General features: G+C 42.5%; 1 protein-coding gene across 1 annotated transcript in view; it reads left to right on the top strand.

Moving 5' to 3' along the window:
- ALDH9A1 (aldehyde dehydrogenase 9 family member A1) overlaps nucleotides 205-20,588 on the top strand; it is a 28,476-nt gene continuing 8,092 nt past the window's right edge. Inside the window, exons 1-8 of the mRNA XM_018046433.1 lie at nucleotides 205-451; nucleotides 2,357-2,502; nucleotides 12,565-12,694; nucleotides 13,504-13,638; nucleotides 14,958-15,154; nucleotides 15,822-15,962; nucleotides 19,227-19,415; nucleotides 19,637-19,724. Coding sequence (XP_017901922.1) covers nucleotides 265-451; nucleotides 2,357-2,502; nucleotides 12,565-12,694; nucleotides 13,504-13,638; nucleotides 14,958-15,154; nucleotides 15,822-15,962; nucleotides 19,227-19,415; nucleotides 19,637-19,724 — 1,213 coding nt within the window. The 5' untranslated portion in view covers nucleotides 205-264. The remainder of the gene's footprint in view (nucleotides 452-2,356; nucleotides 2,503-12,564; nucleotides 12,695-13,503; nucleotides 13,639-14,957; nucleotides 15,155-15,821; nucleotides 15,963-19,226; nucleotides 19,416-19,636; nucleotides 19,725-20,588) is intronic.

Genomic DNA, 20,588 nt, shown 5'->3' with positions numbered 1-20,588 from the left:
GCCCCAGGGCCCTCAACTCTAGTCCGGGCGCGCCCCTCCCTCAGCCCGCGTCTTGCCTCGGCCCCGCCCCCGCCCCTCCCCTCAGCCGCGTCTTGCCCCGCCCCTCCCTCGGCCCCGCCCCTCCCCCAGCCCGCGTCTTGCCCCGCTCTCCCCGCCGGGCCCCTCCCCCCTCTCCGCGGGCCCCTCCCGCCCCCCCTCTCCGCGGGCCCGTCCTCCCGCGGCCCCGCCCCTCTGGCTTGGCCCTCTCCGCCGCTCCTGCCCCCCATGTTTCTCCGAGCTGGCCTGGCTGCACTGTGTACGCTTTCCCGCACCCTCACTCCTGCTTCTGCTCCGATCGCCGCCATGAGCACTGGCACCTTCGTTGTGTCGCAGCCGCTCAATTACCGTGGCGGGGCCCGCGTGGAGCCAGTGGATGCCTCCGGCACCGAGAAGGCTTTCGAGCCAGCAACCGGTAACGGGGTCGGAGGGAAGCTGCGGGGGCCAGGGTAGGGGCGAGGCTGTGGCGCGGACTGACGCTCCCCCGCCCAGGGGTGAAACCTGTTCTAACTTCCTGAAGCTTCCTGTAGTGCTCTGAACAGACGTTTGTTGAGCACGGGTAAGTGATGGTGTAGAGTATAAAGTTATCTGTGTAGGCAGCTAAGGATGCTGCGCAAACACGAGAGCTTCTGGACCGAGGCAGGAAGGAGTCGTAGAAAAGGGGAGCAGCTCGTGACTTGCGCGGTGGGGTCAGGATTAATTTCACAACAGCCTGAACAAGAGTCCACAGAGCCCCGGTGGGTAAGGTAGTGTCTTTGTGTTAATTATTAATTTTAAAGGTAGGACCTCAGTAATGTCTTCAGCGGTGCACTTAGAAGAGTTCTAGGACAGGGTGAAAAGAAATACTTCTGCCAAAATGGAGGAGCATGCACAGATGGTTGTAATGAGCGTGAATGCCTACTTTGTTGCCATCCCGTAGTGTTAAAGTATTTCCGGACACGAACCAGAGCTGGGAAAGGGAAATTAAAAATTCTGCTTTTATCTAGTGTTTAATGTGTGCCAAGCACTGTGCCAGACCTTGGGAAGTCCAAAGATCACAAAGCAAATGAGGAAGAGGTTTTTTGTTTTGTTTTTGTTTTGCTGGGTTTAATGTTTGCGAGGAGAGAAATATAAATGTTTGTGCAAACCAAATATTATATCCCCAGATGAATAAAGCTGAATTTCAAGAGACTGGAGAATTTAGGTGTGATCAATTACACCTTCCTGCTCTGCCACTTGTCCCAGCAGGAAGGGGCCACAGCCACCATCAGGCTCTCCTTTAGGCCTCTTGATTTCCCACTCCCATATTGATACAAAAGAAAGAAAAATTGCTCTTTATTTTAACTGCCTACAGTGTGTGCTGTGTGATTCTTAGCCACTGCCTCTATCAATTGGCTACTCAAATTTATAATACAGGTTTGTGAAATCTCTGGAAAAAGCAGAGTCCCAAATGTTCTTGTGGGAGGGGAGACCCTTAACTGACATCCTAGAGATTTCTTTTTAGTAGTGTCAGTCACAACCCTTAGGATTTGGGTCTAGAAAAGCTGATCATTTCATCTTTTGCCCAGTGTAGGGAATAGGATTGAAGTAAGAAAATGAAATGGGCTCCCGAGGTGGCCCAGTGGTAAAGAATGCACCTGCCAGTGGAGGTCTGCCAGTCTGGAGGATCCCCTGGAGTTGGAAATGGCACCCCGCTCCAGTATTCCTGCCTGGAAAATCCCATGCACAGAGGAGCCTGGCAGGCTGCAGTCCATGGGGTCACGAAGAGTCAGACGTGACTTAGTAACTAAACCACAAAAACAACAAGAAAATGAGAGATTGGGATTTTCCCCCTCATATTTGAGGAAACAAATTTTCTTGCTTTTAGGAATATCTTTTCTTGATACACTATTTATTAACCACGTTCATCAAGTATCAGTAGTATTATATGACTTACAAAGAACACAGACCAGTGATTTAAAATCAGAGTTCATAACCCAGGAGACTGAATACTCTGATTTTGCAAGACCTCTGAGATTCTGAAACAGTGTTAAGGAGCATTGTGAAATAAATGATAGGAAGTTAACCTTAGTAAACCCAAGTGTAAGGAGGGCAGGAGTTCTTACCCCAAAGTTCAAGGTGGGCTAGGGAAGAGACACAGTCAGTACATTTTTCTGAAGACAAGTCTTCAAATTTTACTAGATTCTTTAAAAGATAAGCTGTTGGTTTAGGGGTAGTCACTAAATCAGACTATACTTAAAAACAGGAAGAGGATCACTAAAAGGAAAATGGATACACAATACTTTATTTAAAATATGTGGCAAACATTTGAAATTAACACTCAGTTTCCCTGTATTTATAGGTAGAGTGATAGCTACTTTCACATGTTCAGGAGAAAAGGAAGTAAATTTGGCTGTTCAGGATGCAAAGGCTGCCTTTAAAATATGGAGTCAAAAATCTGGCATGGAGCGTTGCCGAATCCTTTTGGAGGCTGCCAGGATAATAAGGGTATGTTTTAATTTAATCTTTTCCAGAAGAGTCCTCTTGCATTGCTCTGTGATTTTTTTTGTGATGATTTGCAGTTAAGACTGATGCATTAAGTGATACCTTTTTGATGAGATCCAAAAACATTTCCATATGCTCACTTTGATACATACAACAAGCTTTCCTTCAGTGATTTTCTTTCTGGCTCTTGGCTCCTTGTGACATCTCCCTGGGCAGGCTTTCTTTTCCTTCTTTGTTGTGATAATGTATCCTTTGTCGCTTGTCTCCTTTTCTTTTTAACTATCTGTTCTTGTTCCCTATTAGTCTTTCCTCTGATGACGCTTAAGTTCACTTTTCTTTTTCAGGTTAATTTTCTGCCTTAGTTGCCTAGAAGATTTCATAGATTCATTCCTGTTCCCCTCTTATGAAATAAAGTTTAGCTTTTTACAGTCTTAAAAGGCAAAGGCACTAGATTGTCTTTACAGAAAATTAGAAAATTCAGAGGACATACACCAAAATATAAATCAGGAATATCTCTCAGTATAGGACTGTGATGACTTTTTTCCTCATCAGTGTGTTATGTCAGAAACCGGGGGTCTGACAGTTACCCTGTTTACAAGGTTATATGGGTATTCTGACAAGAAACATAAAGTTTTCTGGATTAGAGAGAGAAAGAGAGTTTATTACTCACAGCAAAATACTTTAGCACTAGTTTTCTGAGCCCCAGTCCCCATGGGGTGATGCGGTAAGTGCATGCAGTGGGTTGCACTGTAGGAGAGGAACCCCAAAATTAAGAGACTCAACTTATAAGGGGCACATCTGCCCATTCTCTCCTTTGGAGAAAGGTTACTTGTTAAGGTTAATGAGATGTAACTCACTGGGCAGATCTCCAAGGTTAAGGAGAAAGCTATCACTGGATTTATTACCCTGGAATGTAAGCAGATGTCTCCAAGAACAGGAAGTAGAGAGCTTTTTATCTCCACATCTCATCAGAGACCTCCGTCTTTGGGGAGATGCTATCTCTGCCTTCCAAGGCCTTTGCTTTTCAGTCAGCTTGCCAGTGGCCTTTGCAGAAAGCCTACACCATGCAGTAATGTCAAGATATTCCCGGAGAATTTTCTCCCAACAGGGTATTTTCTTTTATCAAAATTTATTTTTAATTTGGTAGATTAAAAGTTGTAACTCAAAGCTGATAATTTTTTATTCTAATTTGCCTCTCACTTTTGCTTGTGCATAAGCATTTGGTTTGTTTACCTTCTTAAGAACTGGCTCTTTTATTATTATAAAGTTATTTTTAAAATCCTGAGTAGTACCTATTTTTTTTTTACTCTGAAATCGACTGTCTAATGTTAATTTTCTTTTCCTTTAAACTCTTCATTCCGTTTTCTTTAATATTTTATACAATTTTTTACAGTCAAAAATATATTACTGTCTTTCTTGAAAGCTCTTGTCTGATGATCATGGCCTGAATCTACCTTGGCTGATGTTGTTTTTGTTCAGTTACTAAGTCCTATCTGGCTTTTAGCAATCCCATGGACTTTAGCTCTCCAGGCTTCTCTGTCCATGGATTTCCCAGGCAAGAATTCTAGAGTGGGTTGCCATTTCCTTGTCAAGGGAATCTTCCAGGACTGATGATCAAACCTGCATCTCCTGCATTGGCAGGCAGATTCTTTAGCCCTGAGCCACCAGGGAATCCCTGGATCTACCTTTACCTGAAATTATTCCATAACTGAATAGACCCCACCCTCTGACCACAACCTACAGTTTAGCCCTTGGTTGTTTTCTTTCAGTGATTTTTCAAGTTAATCATGATCTATAGTTCCTTGCCCTTTGCATTTTTAAACTACGCACAATTATCTTCCATAAGATAAAAATATTTATATTTACTCACATTTTTAACATAACTAGTGTTCTTCATTCCTCTGGGAAGGCCCAGATTTCTATGTTACCATTTTTATTTCTATTAGAAGAAATTCCTTAGCATGTTTCATAGTGCAGATTTGCTAGAGATGTTCTTTCAGCTTTTGTATGTCTGAAAAGTCTTCATTTCACTTTCAGTATTCCTTTATTTATATTAGTTCTAAACTTTTCCGTATTTTGGTCGTGCTGTCCTCGCTGCTGTGGGCGGGCTTCTGGAGCTGCTGCAGGCAGAGGCTGCCCTGTAGCTGCAGTGTGCAGGCTCCTCATTGCCGGGGTTGCTTGTGTTGCAAATCACGGGCTCTAGGGCTTGCAGGCTTCAGTGGTTGCTGTTGTTAGGGCTCAGTGCCAAAGCTTGTGGGCTCTGGAGTGGCGCGTGGCCTTAGCTGCCCCGAGGCATGTGGAATCTTCCTAGACCAGCCATCAAAGCCATATCCCCTGAATTGCAGGCAGATTCTTTACCACTGGACCATCAGGGATGTCCTTGCTTCATTTTCAAAAAGAGTTCTAGATAAATAATTCTAGATTGACAGATTTTTCTTCCAGTGCTTTAAAGATGTTGCATTGCTGTCTTCTGGCTTGTTTTGTTTCAGAAGAGAAGTCTGCTGTCATTCTTATTTTTGTTCCCTTTTATTAAATATTTTTTACCTCTCTGGCTGCTTTTAAGATTTTCTTCTTATCATCAGTTTTAAACAAGTTCGTTATCTTTTGATGCAGCTTTCTTTATATTTCTTTTGTTTGGAGTTTCTCTTGAATTTGTACATATGTAGTTAAATTTGGAAGAATTATGGCTATTATTATTATTTTTTAAATTTGTGTATATATTTTAAATATTACTTCTTTAGATATTTCTTCTGCCCCCAGTCTTCTATTTCCTCTTCTTCAGAGCCTCCAATTACATATACCTCGGGCTACTTGAAACTGTTCTACAGCTCACTAATGATCTGTTCATTTTTTCTCATTTTTCCTCTCTGTTTCATTTTGGGTAATTCCATTGTTACGTGTAAAGTTCGCCCACCTTTTCTTCCATCGCGTCTGATCTGCTGTTAATCCCGTCTGGTGTATTTTTCGTCTCTAGAAGAGCAACCTGAGTCTTTTTTGTTGTTGTTCCATGTTGCTCCTTAACATGTTCATGTTTTCCTCTACTTTCTTGAACACATGGAATATAGTAATAATAACTTTTAATATCCCCATCTACTAATTGTGACATCTACCAGTTCTGAGTCTGTTTCTATGGATTGACTTTTTCCTCCTGGTTAGGTGTTATGTAACTTTGCTGTTTTGCATGACTTTTTTTTTTTCCTCCTGGTTAAATGTTATATAACTTTCCTATCTTTTGCATGTCTAGTAATTTGTTATCAATAGACATTGTGAATTTTATGTGTTGGATGCTGAATATTCTTATACTTTAAAACATTAATGAGCTTTGTTCTGTGACACAGTGAAGTTACTTGGAATTAGTTTGATCCTTGCAAGACTTGTTTCTGTGCTTTGTTAGGTGTGATCAGAACAGCTAATTTTCCCCCACTGTTGAATACCCTCCTGAATACCTGGCTTGATGCTCTGTGTACTAGTGAGGTTTTTCTTAACATGGCTGGTGGGAACGTGAACTATTCATGCCCCTGTGTGAGTTCTAGGGAATTTTTTTGTTTTGTTTTCACCTTCTTGGTTAGTTTTTTCCCAGTCCTCACACTGACCAGTTCTCAGATGAAGACTTAAGGGGGATCTCTGGGATCTTCTGTGCAGCTCTCTTCTCTCCTATCCCTAGAGTGCATACTGTAGCCATCACATAGTCCTTGAACTCCCAACCTGTTTCCTTAACTCAGAGTATCTCTTGGGCCCCACCTAAGGCCCTCTTACTGGCTCTCTGATAGAGACTCTTTCCAGGCAGCAGGCAGGAACACATGTAGGGCTCACCTCATTTGTTTCCTTCTCTCAGGGATCACTGTCCTGAGCTGTCCAATGTCCAGGGTCTGAAAATTGTTGTTTTGTAAAAATTGTTGTTTTGTGTATTTTATCTGGTATTTTTAGTTGCTGAAGGATGGAGCCTAATCTGATCCCTGTTACTCTACCTTAGCTGGTAGCCCATTGACTCCTAGTGAAATGAACAGTTTTTGGTATGTGTATTAGTCTTAGGCTTCCCTTTTCACTTTGAATCTTTTGATGCTTTTTATCAAATTATAAAGATCTTCATGGTAGGCGCCAATCATTTCTAAGTTGGAGCCTCCTTAGGAAAGTCACTGTCATTTGGCTTTAAAAGGAGAGAGAAATGTATTTTAAAACTATAATGTATTTTACCACTATTTACATATAGAAAAGAGTGCGTGTGTAGATTATGCACTTGCCTTCAGCCGTTCTTTTGCTCAGCTCTGCCTCTTGAAGCAAGCAGGGGCTCACGCTTATTAGAGTTGAACAGGCATGGCTTTGCTCATGCGGTTCTCTTATAAAGAAGCTAGACATTTACGCTTGCTTGGTGGCTTGAAATGAAGGAGGGGGATGGGGCTTTTCTTCTTCCCTTTTACCCAGTGGACCCGTGGTCAGGTCACATGAGAAGCGGGGTGGCCGAGAGAGGGATAGGGTAGATGTGAAGCACATGTTTCCCAAGAGATGCTTCTCGAAGTGCATTGTCAGGGTGGACAGTTTTGTTTTGTGGTGGCTCTTGTAGCTAGTAGGGGCAGGCAGCTTACATTGTTTCCCCTTTCCCTTCCGCCCTCCTTATCCCAGGAGGGTAATGGAATCCCATTTCCCTGAATGCAGAATTAAGTGTTAGAGATTCACCTGGACTGCTTGATAGTTTTCATCAGGGTCTTTTTTTATGATCCTTGTAAGATACGTCAAAAGGCCCCACAGTGGCTTTCTAGAAATAACCTTTTGCATGAGGATAGAGGATGCTGGAATAAGACAAGGAAAATTTCAAAAGACCAGCCAATAGATTGAATTTTCTCTTTGAGTTGAAACCTTGAAACAGTCCTCAAAACTAATTGTCTGTCCATTCTTTACCAAAAAAAAAAAAAATCTTAGTGAAACTTCCTTTCATAGTAAATATTCCAAGGCTTTTCAGCAGTAGTCATAGATTAATTCCCGTCTGTTCACGCTTGTATTAATGTGGAAGACAACAGCATTTCACTTTTGTTAGTTTAATATTTCTTCATGTGTGTGAAGTGTAATATACTGATTTCATCAGTGTGTTTATGCTGATTAGTGAACTGACACTAGTGAAAAGACGCTTACTCCTTGGAAGAAAAGTTATGACCAACCTAGATAGTATATTGAAAAGCAGAGACATTACTTTGCCGACTAAGGTCCATCTAGTCAAGGCTATGGTTTTTCCTGTGGTCGTGTACGGATGTGAGAGCTGGACTGTGAAGAAGGCTAAGCACCGAAGAATTGATGCTTTTGAACTGTGGTGTTGGAGAAGACTCTTGAGAGTCCCTTAGACTGCAAGGAGATCCAACCAGTCCATTCTGAAGGAGATCAGCCCTGGGATTTCTTTGGAAGGAATGATGATGAAGCTGAAACTCCAGTACTTTGGCCACCTCATGCGAAGAGTTGACTCATTGGAAAAGACTCTGATGCTGGGAGGGATTGGGGGCAGGAGGAGAAAGGGACGACAGAGGATGAGATGGCTGGATGGCATGACTGACTCAATGGACATGAGTCTGAGTGAACTCTGGGAGTTAGTGATGGACAGGGAGGCCTGGCGTGCAGCAATTCATGGGGTCGCAAAGAGTCAGACACAACTGAGCGACTGAACTGAACTGAACTGACCTACTTCCTCTTCAGGGACTAGTTCCCCTCTTGCATTCTAGAAATGAAGTTTAAGTCACTTATGGTTGATCATGCCTTTTGAAAATGTGTTTTACATTGATCATACTCAACACATCCAAGAAGTGGGATGATTCACACCTGGTTAAAGAACCGCTACATCAGAACTGATGGCTTGTTGTTTTCCTAGGTACCCTCTTTCCAGTATCAGTAACGGGGAAACAAATTCATTGTTAAAAAGTTGTTTTGGTGAGTAGAGAATCAGGAAAGAGAAGGTAAATTGTTGGTTTGAAAAGCAATTTAATTTAGATTGTGTTTGGATGTAAACAAATCATCCTTTCTGAAGAAACATGTCTATTCAAGCATTGCAGAATTTGTTTAGAACTTACTAACTTCCTTTATAGGAAGTGAGCTCCTTGAAGGAAGAGACTGGATCTGTCCTTTTTCTTAGTAAAAAGTGTGAAATGATTTTCTAGCTCCACTTCACTTGGTTGTTGTTCTGGGGTTTTCTCCTGTTACTTCATCTGGAATGTGTTTCTCTGCTGTCTCCTCTGTCTAACTGTCTGTTTGCAGTCTCCATCCTGCAGGCCGCAGGGGAGTTGTGCCTCTTGTTCCTGGTATCTGCTGCCTCATGGATGAGGCTGGTTTAGAGGCTTGTGCAGGCTTCCTGGAGGGAGGGGCTGGTTCCTGCCTACTGGTGGGTGGGTCTGGGTCTTAGCCCTCTGGTGGGCAGGGGCATGTCAAGCGATGTGTCTAGAGGTGGCTTTAGGCTCAGGAAGACTTTAGGCAGCCTGTCTGCTGGTGGATGGGGCTGTGTTTCTGCCCTGTTGGTTGTTTGGCCTTAGGCATCCCAGCACTGGGGCCTGTAGGCTGTTGGGGGAGCCAGGTCTTAGTGCCAAAATATCAGACTTCAGGAGAGCTCATGCCAATGAGTATTCTGTGGTTCCTCTGCCACTGATGTCCTTGTCCCCACTGTAAACCAAAGCCAGCCACCCTCCACCTTCTCAGAAGACACTCAAAGACCAGCAGGTAGGTCTGACCCAGGCTCCTAAGGAGTCACTCGCTGCTTTTTCCTTGGCTTCTGGTGTGCATGAGATCTTCTGTGCATCCTCCAAGAGTGAAATTTTTAATCTTTTCCATTCCTGTGGAGTCTCTATAATTAAGACCCACTGGTCTTCAAAGCCAAATGCTCTGGGGCTCCTCCTCCTGATGCCAGTCTTCCAGGCTGGGGTGCTTGATGTGGGGCTCAGAGCTCTCACTCCTGTGGGAGAACCTCTGAAATATAATTATTTTCCAATTTGTGTGTCACCTACCTGGTGAGTCGGAGAAGACAATGGCAACCCACTCCAGTACTCTTGCCTGCAGAATCTCAGGGACGGGGGAGCCTGGTGGGCTGCCGTCTATGGGGTCGCACAGAGTCGGACACGACTGAAGCGACTTAGCAGCAGTAGCAGCAGTACCTGGTGAGTATGGGATTTGACTAGATTAGCAGTGTGCCGCCCCCCACCATCTTGTTGTGACTTCTTCTTTGTCTTTGGATGCAGAATAGCTTTTCTGGTAGGCTCTGGTCTTTCTTGTTGATGGCTGTTGAGCAGTTAGTTGTGATTTTGGTGTTTTCATGAACGGAGCTGAGCTCAAGTCCTACTTCGTCAACTTTTCTGGAATCCAACAAATATGGAATGAATGGATCTAAGCACTTCATACCTCTGGTCTTTGTAGAAATAGACCATGTCCAATTATCATTATCAAAGTGCTGTTTCCTGTATTTCATCCTTCCATGCTTTCTCAGATCTGTAGTTGGTAGCTCTTGTGTTAGACGCTTGTGTTCATTTCTGTTGCCATTTCATGTTGCTTCTGGTCAGCCATACTGATGGTCAGTTTTAGTAACAGATACATCTTTCTTGCAATTGTTCAATTCATGTTTTATGTGCAGATTTTCACCACATTGGTTTTTTTTTTTTAATTAAAATCAGATCTGTAATAGCAAATACCTGTTTCTTACATACTCAGATCTTCTAAATAATTTTATCTGTTTCTGGCTGCGCTCCGTCTTTGTTGCCATGCGGACTTTTCTCTAGTTGCGGCGAGCAGGGGCTGCTCTTCATTGCAGCGTGCAGCCTTCTCATGTCAGTAGCTTCTCTTGTTGCAGAGCGGGGGCTCGAGAGCGCTGGGGCTTCAGCAGCTGTGGCACGTGGACGCGGTATTTCCAGCTCCCCAGCTCTAGACCCTAGGTCGACAGTTGTGACGCATAGGCTTAGTTGCTTCACGGCATCTTCCCAGATCAGGGACTGAACCTGTGTCTAGGAGACAGAGGTTGGTGCCAAAGTAATTGCAGTTTTGCATTGTTAAACTTTGCCATTTGATCCTGGATTACATTCTTAAATGTGGTTATGTTATACATCATTTTAATGCGCATTTCTCTCTCTGTGTGTGGTTTGGTTTTTTTTTTTTTTTTGCTAATGACTTATTGCTTGCTGTTTATTTTATATTTATTTTAGACTATAGAAATGATGTTAGACAAAAAGCAAATTCGAGTGACTTTTTTATTAGCATACAAAATGGGTCATAAAGGAGTGGAGACAACTTGCAACAACGTGCTTGGCCCAGGAACTGCCAATGAATATACAGTGCAGCGGTGGCTCAAGAGGTTTTGCAAAGCAGATGAGAGTCTTGAGGATGAGGAGCATAGTGGCTGGCCCTCTGAATAAGAGCCATTATTGAAGCCGATCCTCTTACAACCACACGAGAAATTGCACAAGAACTCGAAGTTGATCGTTCTATGATCATTTGGCGTTTGAAGCAGATTGGAAAGGTGAAAACACTTGATGAGTGGGTGCCTCATGAGCTGACCAAAAATTTTAAAAATCGTCGTTTTGAAGTGTTGTCCTCCCATATGCTGTGCAACAGCAAACCATTTCTTGATCAGGATGTGATGTGCAATGGATTTTATCTGACCACTAGCAACAACCAGCGCAGTGGTGAGACCACGAAGAAGCTCCAGAGCACTGCCCAAAGCCAGATGTGCACCACAAAAGGTCATGGTCATTGTTAGGTGGTCTGCTGCTGGACTCATCCACTGTAGCTTTCTAAATCCCGGCAAAACCATTACATCTGAGAAGTATGCCCAGCAGGCTGATGAGATCCGCTGATAACTGCAATGCCTGCAGCGGTGTTGGTCAACAGAAAGGGCCCAGCTCTCCATGGCAGTGCCGACTGCACAGTGTACAACCAAAAGCTGTACAAGCTGCAAAAGTTGAGAGAACTGGGCTACAAAGTTTTGCTTCATTTGCCATATTCCATCTGACCCCTTGCAAACTGACGACCACTTCTTCAAGCATCTTGACAACTTTTTGCAGGGAAAATGCTTTTGCAACCGGCAGGAAGCAGAAAATGCTTTCCAGGAGTTTGCTGAATCCTGAAGCATGGATTTTTATGCTCCAAGAATAAACAAACTTATTTCTTGTTGGCAATAATGTGTTGACTGTCATGGTTCCTATTTTGATTAATAAAGATGTATTTGAGCCTAATTATAATTATTTAAAATGCATGGTCCAAAATTGCAATTACTTTTGTAGCAACCACTGAGCCACCAGGGAAACCCCCATATTCAAGTTTTTCATCTCTTTTGGGGACATTATTTAATTTTTCAGGTCTGATTTCCAAAATCTTTTTGTTCATTTTTGGGCCATCTGTAGTGCCTTTAAGTTCTGTAAACTACATCTGAAAACAGAATTTGAAAAGACAATTGATGAGTAATGAGCATCAGAAAATAATTATCTTGTGATTTTATCATGCTGCATTTCTTTGGGTGAATTAAACCCATTTGTGTTGATGTGTATTTGGCTGTTTAGTACAGTTTTCCTAAGGACTCTTTGTTCTTACTGTGTACATGCAGTGTGTTAGTCACTCAGTCTTATCTGACTCTTTGTGATCCCAGGGACTGCAGTCCTCCAGGTTCCTCTGTCCATGGAATTCTCCAGGCAAGAATATTGGAGTGGGTTTCCGTTTGCTTCTCCAGGGGATCTTCCTGACCCAGGGATCGAACTCGGGTGTCCTGCATTGCGGGCAGATTCTTTACTGTCTGAGCCACCAGGAAAACCTCATGCACAAATATCTGTACATGTTTGTGCAGGTGTACATATATAATATTTCTCAAAACAGTCCTTTTCTCACTAATCTTGGAATGAGGTGTTGGTCTTATATCTGTGAGTTACTTGATGGGGAGAACAGGGGACTATTTGGCAATAACTTTCATTTCTTCCAGATGTCACAGGCATTCCTTTCTGTTGGAAGTTCGGGCTGTTTCTGTTTTTAAAAATTAGACAACGTATTCTGTTTTGATTGTTGAACATGTTGAGGTGTATGGTAATTTGTCTTCAGTCTAGTCCTCTGTTTTGCCCAAAGGAACGGAAGGATGAAATCGCCACGGTGGAGACTATCAACAATGGCAAGTCCATCTTTGAGGCCCGCTGGGACATTGACACTTCCTGGCAGTGCCTGGAGTACTACGCAGGGTTGGCGGGCTCCATGGCCGGTAAGCCCTCACCTGGCCTTCTGTGCCCAGCTTAAAGGAAGCAGGGCAGCAGAGCCTGGTGGAGTAGGGTACAGAGTTTGGAATTAAGACAGACCTGAGTTAAAATCTTGGACTTAACACTTTCTACTTGGGTGTCACTGAGAATTACTTTATTTAAACGGGAGATCATCCCTATCTTATTGGTTATTAGAAGGATTAGATGAGATGAGGTATTGGGTTGTAGTTTTTCCATAACATTGTATGGAACAACCTGAACAAACGTTTTGCCCAGCCCAGTATATAAAGCACCTAACCTTGCAGCTGAGGTGTAGACAAGATTGTGCAAAAACCAGTTCTTGCAAGACTCAGTGAGAGCATCATATTTATTAGTTTTACTTACTCGGCAACAGATTTTCCTTTACTGTCTAGGAAGTGTCCATCAGTTCACGTGTTGGCCGGGCTGGCCAGGCCCAGGAGGTCAGTGGGGTGAGAAGGCTGAGGCTGAGGGCCCTGGGACTGTTCAGCTGCCAAGTCTCTCCCCATTTCTGCTGCATTTCATCTGAGCTATGTAGTGGATGCTTGGTAAATCTTTAGAAGATTATGTTGAGTTGAATGAACGTTAGTTAGCTTGAAGGATTCTTAATGTGGAGAGAACATGCAGAAGCAGTGTGAGAATAACTAGAATGAACGAAAGACCAGAGGCGCGGTGAGCCCAGTGGCTGGGGGATGAGAGGTGGGTGGTCTGGCTGGAGTCCAGAGTGAGTCCAGGCGCCGGTGAACCCTTGGGGCAGGCAGCCCTACACTGTTCTCTGCCCTCTCTGTCCCCTTAGGCGAACACATCCAGCTCCCAGGTGGATCGTTTGGTTACACTAGAAGGGAACCACTAGGGGTGTGTGTTGGAATCGGAGCGTGGAACTACCCCTTTCAGATCGCCTGCTGGAAGTCGGCTCCAGCTCTGGCTTGTGGTAAGAATGGCTTATTCTTCCGCCTGTGAGCTACCCTTTCTCCCTGGCATAATTTCACCCCTGCCCCACCCCCTAGGGAGCTTTGAGGTTATACATTATTCCCATTTTTATTTATTTTTGTTTATGGGAAGGAAGAAAGTTAATTTTGGTCTTGGAGATTTCATTATTATTTTTACTGTCAAATGAATTAGATTTGTGCTACTTGAAAGTTCTCTTCCTTTATGGACAAGAATTCTGAGCATCAATTTCTGTGTAGCAGGTAGCACTTGGGAGTTTGATTTCATTTAGGAAGCAGAAAATAAACTTCTTCATTGGTGTCTTAAGAGAAATGAAAGACAAAGTTTCCATTAGAGAAGCTTTGGTTGATTAACAAAAAGATTTCTTGCACTATTTAAAGAGAAGAATCTGTGGGGAAAGAAGACGTTATGTCTTAGAAAAAACTCTCAGGTTAAAAGAGCTCTAGTATTAAAACATTGTGTTGAAATGCAGCTTTTTTCTTGTTGCTTCATGTTCGTTTTACACATTTCTCTGTGATAGAGGAGAAATAGAATTAAGTTACTAGCCTTGCAGACTCATCAAATTAATTAACTTTACTTATCTTCAGTTTCAGCTTTTATAAAATGGGTCTGATCATACCTACTTCATACTGCTGTTGCAAATGTTAAATGAGGTTAATATATGTGAAAAGCTGTAGATATATAAGGTATTACTGGTTGAGACATTGCAAGTGTGTGGCTTGGTCTGTTTCATGAGAGAAACTAAGGAGGGAAGAAAAAGATAGGTTTACTTATTAATAATAATTTTTGGCCTAGCATTTGATAGGGAACAGGAAACAGTTGTTTTTTTTTAATTTTTAATTTTATATTGCATATAGCTGATTAACAGTGTTGTGATAATTTCAGGTGAACAGTGAAGGGACTCAGCCAGTCACATATACATGTATCCATTCTACCCCAAACTCCCCTCCCATCCAGGCTCCATATAACGTTGAGTAGAGTTCCGTGTGCTCTGCAGTGGGTCCTTGTTGGTTACCAGTTTGAAGTATAGCAGTGTGTGCATGTTGATACCAAACTCCCTAACTGTCCCTTCCCTCCATCCTTGCCTGCTGGCAACCATAAGTTAGTTTTCTGAGTCTGTGAGTCTGTATCTGTTACTTTATAAATAAGTTCATTTGCATCATTTCTGTTTAGATTCCACATATAAGGGATGTCATACAGTGTTTCTCAACTGGAGTTGTTCTTGACATGTCCTCCTTGTCCTGTCTTCAGAGGATCTTCAGCTTTAAAAAATCTGTCTGTGTTTTTGTCTCGGTAATGCAGGTAACGCCATGGTCTTTAAGCCTTCTCCCTTCACGCCCGTGTCCGTGTTGCTGCTGGCTGAAATCTATACTGAGGCTGGAGTCCCTCCTGGGCTCTTCAACGTGGTTCAAGGAGGGGCTGCCACAGGCCAGTTCCTGTGTCAGCATCGTGATGTGGCCAAAGTCTCCTTCACTGGAAGCGTGCCCACCGGCTCAAAGGTGAGAGTGAAACAGTAGGGGCATCTGGTTAGGACATCTTGGTGCGGCTATGCCAGGCCTCCCCAGAGCGTGTGCTGGAGGCTTAGCCTCTGATTTTTCCTAGCTTGTATTGGCAGGGAGGCTGTACCTATTATTGGGCCAAGGTCTGAAGTGTACTTGAGAAGTGTGAAGGAGTAGTTAGAACCGCTCAGTGTGTTAGGCCCGCTGGGGACGGGAGTCATCTTCTGCCTGTGTCTGAGAGGCCAGACCCTGGGCTGCAATTTGTATTCTTCGGTGACTTACTTCATCTGTAGCTGCCGCCTCTGAATAACGGGTGTTGTCCCAGTTTGTTCAGATTCATCATTTTGACCTTAATTTGTGCTCTGAGTTCTGTCAGCCTGGAACACAGTTGCAGCAATACAAAAGAATACAAAAGAATTTCCTCCCATGACAGATGAATTGACAGGTTGTCTTAAATGAACTCCCTCTTCAGGATATGCAGTTCTGTAGATTCTCTTCAGTGTTCTGGAAAAGACTACTTCAAGCAGACTAAGGACAGAGTATATTGAGAGCAAGGCTGCAGGTCACACGTAGTTCAACATGACTTTTCAGGGTCACAGTCTAGTTAACCTAGCTTGTAATCTCATTGGTGTTAAACTTCTCGATGCTTTTGCTCTTGTTCTGTAAGATCATGGAGATGTCTGCTAAAGGAATCAAACCTGTTACCCTGGAACTTGGAGGCAAGTCTCCACTTATCATCTTCTCAGATTGTGACATGAAGAATGCTGTAAAGGGCGCGCTGATGGCCAACTTCCTTACTCAAGGCGAGGTGTGTACCTGACCCTGAAAGAGGTTTAGAGGGAGTCTTCACCTTTCATGTCACAGCATGTTTGGTTTTTTAAAATTTATTTATTTTTTAATTTGAAGGATAATTGCTTTACAGAATTCTGTTGTTCTCTGTCAAACCTCAACATGCATCAGCCATAGGTATACATATATCCCCTCCCACAGCCTGTTTTAAAGCTGGTTGTTTTGAAATAATTTCAGACTTATAGAAAAGTTGCGCAGATAATACGAAGAATTCCCATATACCTTTGAACCAGGTTCTTCAGTGTTAACATTTCATTGCATTTACCTTTCTGTCTGTCTTTTCATGGGTTTCCCTGGCGGCTCAGACAGTGAAGATAATCTGCCTGCAATACAGGAGACCTGGGTTCAATCCCTGGGTCAGGAAGACCCCCTGGACAAGGGAATGGCAACCCACTCCAGTGTTCTTGCCTGGAGAACGCCATGGCAGAGGATCCTTGTGGGCTACAGTCCCTGGGGTTGCAAAGAGTTGGACACGACTGAGCGGCTAACACTTTCACTTTTCACCTACTGTCTGTGCGCACATATGTATGTTACTGTATTCTTCTGAACTGTTTGAAAGTTGCAGACAGAAGATCCGTAACCTCTCCATTCATATGTGTATTTCTCAAAAAAAGTGAAAGTGAGGTCGCTCAGTCATGTCTGACTCTTTGGGGCCCCATGGACTGTAGCCTACCAGGCTCCTCCATCCATGGGATTTTCCAGGCAAGAGTACTGGAGTGGGGTGCCATTTCCTTTCCCAGGGGATCTTCCTAGCCCAGGGATCGAACCTGGGTCTCCTGCATTGCAAACAGATGCTTTACCATCTGAGCCACCAGGGAAGCCTACTGCCTTCTTTTGAATAAGCACAATATGGTTAGTAGAATCCGTAACTTGGTGTTAATGTAGTACTGTTATTCAATCATAACCCTTATTCAGATTTCTGCATTTGTTTGACTAATGTCCTTTTAGAAACAGCTTTTTCTTTGCTGGTTCAAGATTTAATCCAGGAAGATGTGTTCCATTTACTTGTGGTGTCTCTTTAATCTCATTTAATCTGGAATAGTTCTAAAGTCATTCTGATCTTTCACTACCTTGGCATTTTAGAAGAATCAACCCATTTACTTTGTAAAATGTTCCTCATTTTGGGTCTGTTTAGTTTTTGTTTTTTTATTGGATTTAGTTTATGGCTTTTTGGCAAACACCACAAAAAATGGTATTTTACAGTGGTGTCGTTGACTTTGATTACCCACTTCAGTTGGGTCTTTATTAGTGAAGTTGCAGTTTTCTCCTTTGAGGTTAATAAATGTCTTGTGGGAGATCAAGTGAGACTACCTTGTTCCATGTCAAACTTGGATCTACTAGTTTTAGCACCCTTTGATGTCCCCTAGAACATTTTTTTCTGGTGGTCACCAAGTGGTGAGTTTCCAGTTCTGTTATTCCTTCTACTTTTATTTGGTTTACTGCCTGTTGCAAGAAAGAACTTTTTCACCACCTTCCTAGTTTGTTGTTCATTCATTTACTTTTATCAGCATGAACCCATGGATTCTTACCTCATTCTGTGAGTTACTATTACTATTTATTTTGATGCTCAAATAATTGAAGATTCTGCTGGCGGGAGCCTCTTTCTGTGACTTTTTGATATGTCCCCATTGTTCTTTGAGCACTGTTTTACTTCCTGGCATAGCAAGGTGTTCTAAACACATCTTGTGCATTCTGTGGTGGAACTCTGGAATGAGCTATTTCTCTAAGAAGACTTGATTCCATTTAATGGCAAGCGGTTTTTAGAAACGAAGATCTGGGTGCCAGATGTACTTGTTTCTGCTGGAGTATGATCGCTTCTGTGTCTTCTCAGAGTCCAGAGCCAGGGAATACATATTGATATTTGGCATATGTGTATGTATGCACACACACATCTATTTACATCTGTTTATATTAATGGCTATAAGTTTATACAGCTATTTCCAGTCATTCCAGTGTTACAAGGTTTATTTTAGCCTCCTCCTTCCATGTTCATAATTTCCTTCTCTGATAGTGAAACATTTAGCATCCATTACTCACAATACATGTAATTGCTCAGTCCTAGAATATGTTTATAATAGTTTCAGATTTGTACTTGCATTACTGTGAAAAATAAACCTTCTAACTAGCTTGCAACCTTCTTTTTATAGTTCTTTTTGGTTTTAGCCAAAGGATATATAGTTAAAATCTGTGTTCAGAAATTAATGGGTCAGTTCTTCTTTCACCACCCCCTTCAATATGGTTATGATATTCACTTTATTTTAAATTGAGATCTTACTTTAAAATTTATTATTTTATTTTTTTGGCTGCACCGCCCAGGATATAGGATCTTACTTAGTTTCCCGACCAGAGATTGAACCTGGAACCCAGCAGTGAAAGCATGGGGTCCTCACCACTGGACCACCAAGGAATTCCTCATTATTTGTGATTTTAAAGACAAACATTGACTGTGAAATGCTCTAGATTTTTATTAGACTCAAGATCTCAGTTCTTGATCTGTTTCTACTCTTCAATTCCTTCCACTCTTAACCTCCTGTTCTCAAAATATACAACCAAATTGAGCACCTGAGGTGAGAAAACAGGAGAAGTCTTATGAGTCATGTAGATCTATTAATTGCCTTAAAGAAATTTAAATAAAAACGAAGGCTTAACTTTTATTTCAAGGGGCAGAGAGTTTGTGTGTAGGGTAGCATGCCTTCAATTACATGTGTGATCCTGTTCAGTATGGTGATAATTTTTTAGAAATGGAACTAACTTTTAAAGACAGTATACTGTTTCTTTAATTTTAATTTTTTTTTTTTTGGCTGCACAGGGTCTTAGCTGCTGCATGTGGGATCTAGTTCCCCGACCAGGGATGGAACCTGTGTCCCTGAATTGGGAGCACAGAGCCTTAACCACTGGACCACCAGGAAGTCCCCTGTTTCTTTTAAATTTAAAGCTGCTGGATTTTTTTCCCTTTTCCTTTTCCCCCCTTTGTGCTGTGCTCAGTCATGTTCGACTCTTTGTGACTGCATGGGCTGTAGCCCACCAGGCTCCTCTGCCCATGGGATTTCCCAGGCAAGAATACTGGAATGAGTTGCCATTTCCTCCTCCAGGGGATCGTCCTGACCCAGGGATTGCATCCATGTCTCCTGTGTCTCCTGCATTGCCTACAGATTCTTTACTGCTGAGCCACTGGGGAAGCTTTTTACCCCTTACTTACATATAATTTGTGTCTGTTTTTTAGGTTTGTTGTAACGGTACAAGGGTATTTGTGCAAAAGGAAATTCTTGATCAATTTACAGAGGAAGTGGTGAAACAGACCCAAAGGATAAAAATTGGAGATCCCCTTCTGGAAGATACGAGGATGGGTCCCCTCATCAACCGACCACATCTGGAGCGAGTCCTTGGGTTTGTTAAACTGGCAGAGGAGCAGGTAAGAAACAAGTAGAGATGAGGGGAAGGGTAATTCCTCCTGGGTTACTTGCTCTGCGCCCTCTCCTGTGGTCATGTCCGTCTGGGAGCCGTTTTCTGCATTGTACTTGCAGTAGAGTGACCAAGTGTCCATTTGTTCAGGACACGGGTAGCATTTCCAGAATGCACATTGAGGTTGTATGTTTAACATAAAGTATGCATTCTTCTTTTCTTTTTTGGCAGGGTGCTAAAGTGTTATGTGGTGGAGACGTCTTTGTACCTGAAGACCCAAAATTAAAGGATGGGTATTACATGAGACCTTGTGTGTTAAGTATGTCCTCTACTTGTTTGCTTTTAAACAGTTTGAGTTAAATGTTAGATAGAAAAAAAGTATTTATAAACTGTCCGTATGGTGTAAGGCAAGGGTCAGAACTGTGCGTCCCCTCTACTCAGATGCAAGAAGTAGAAGTTCTCTGTTGCCTTGGAAGCCCCCGTTTGCCCCTTCTCTTCTTGGATGATGTTATCAATTACCTGGGACTTAACTAGGTACACACCTGTTGTTGTAGAAGCAAGGCAGCCCCAAAAATGAAAATTCATGTTTGATTAAAACTGAAGTAATGAATTTCTTTTCTCAAGAAACTTGGTAAAGAGTGTGTTTTACATTGAACTTTTCGATCATCAATATAATGAAACCAATCTGTCAGACAGCATACTAATATTAAAACTTAACTGATATAATACTTTTTAGCATTTCCTTTCGGTCTGAGCAGTCTTCTGGTTTGGACAATCAAGCATATGGTGGTCCTGCTGTTCTCATCCATCTCCTTCCCTCCTGCCTGCGGGTGACACTGTCTTAGACTGTTTGGTCTTGTTAGTGTCTACTATAAAAATACTGACAGTTTTCTTGGCTTTAAAAAACTATCTATAGATGGAATAATGCTGTATGATTCCTTACACCTTATCTTGAAGATAGATTCAGCTGATTTTTGTCCCTGAGGTTGATAGTGGTGCCACTTTTCAACACTTGGTATTTGATTTGATTCAGTTTAACCTTTAGCCCTTGCTAGAAAAGCAACTACTGAGGCTCAAAGGCTGTAAATTTAGCATCCATACCATGAATTAGCTTGTAGCTGTTAAAGAAGAGGGAAAACTTACATTATGTTTTTAAATAGCAAATACAGGTTAAACAATAGTG

This window comes from Capra hircus, chromosome 3, assembly GCF_001704415.2.
Source record: "Capra hircus breed San Clemente chromosome 3, ASM170441v1, whole genome shotgun sequence".
In the NCBI taxonomy this organism is placed as follows: Eukaryota; Metazoa; Chordata; class Mammalia; order Artiodactyla; family Bovidae; genus Capra; species Capra hircus.
Note: the sequence above shows the minus strand (reverse complement) of the source record. Positions and strands in the feature narration are given on the sequence as shown.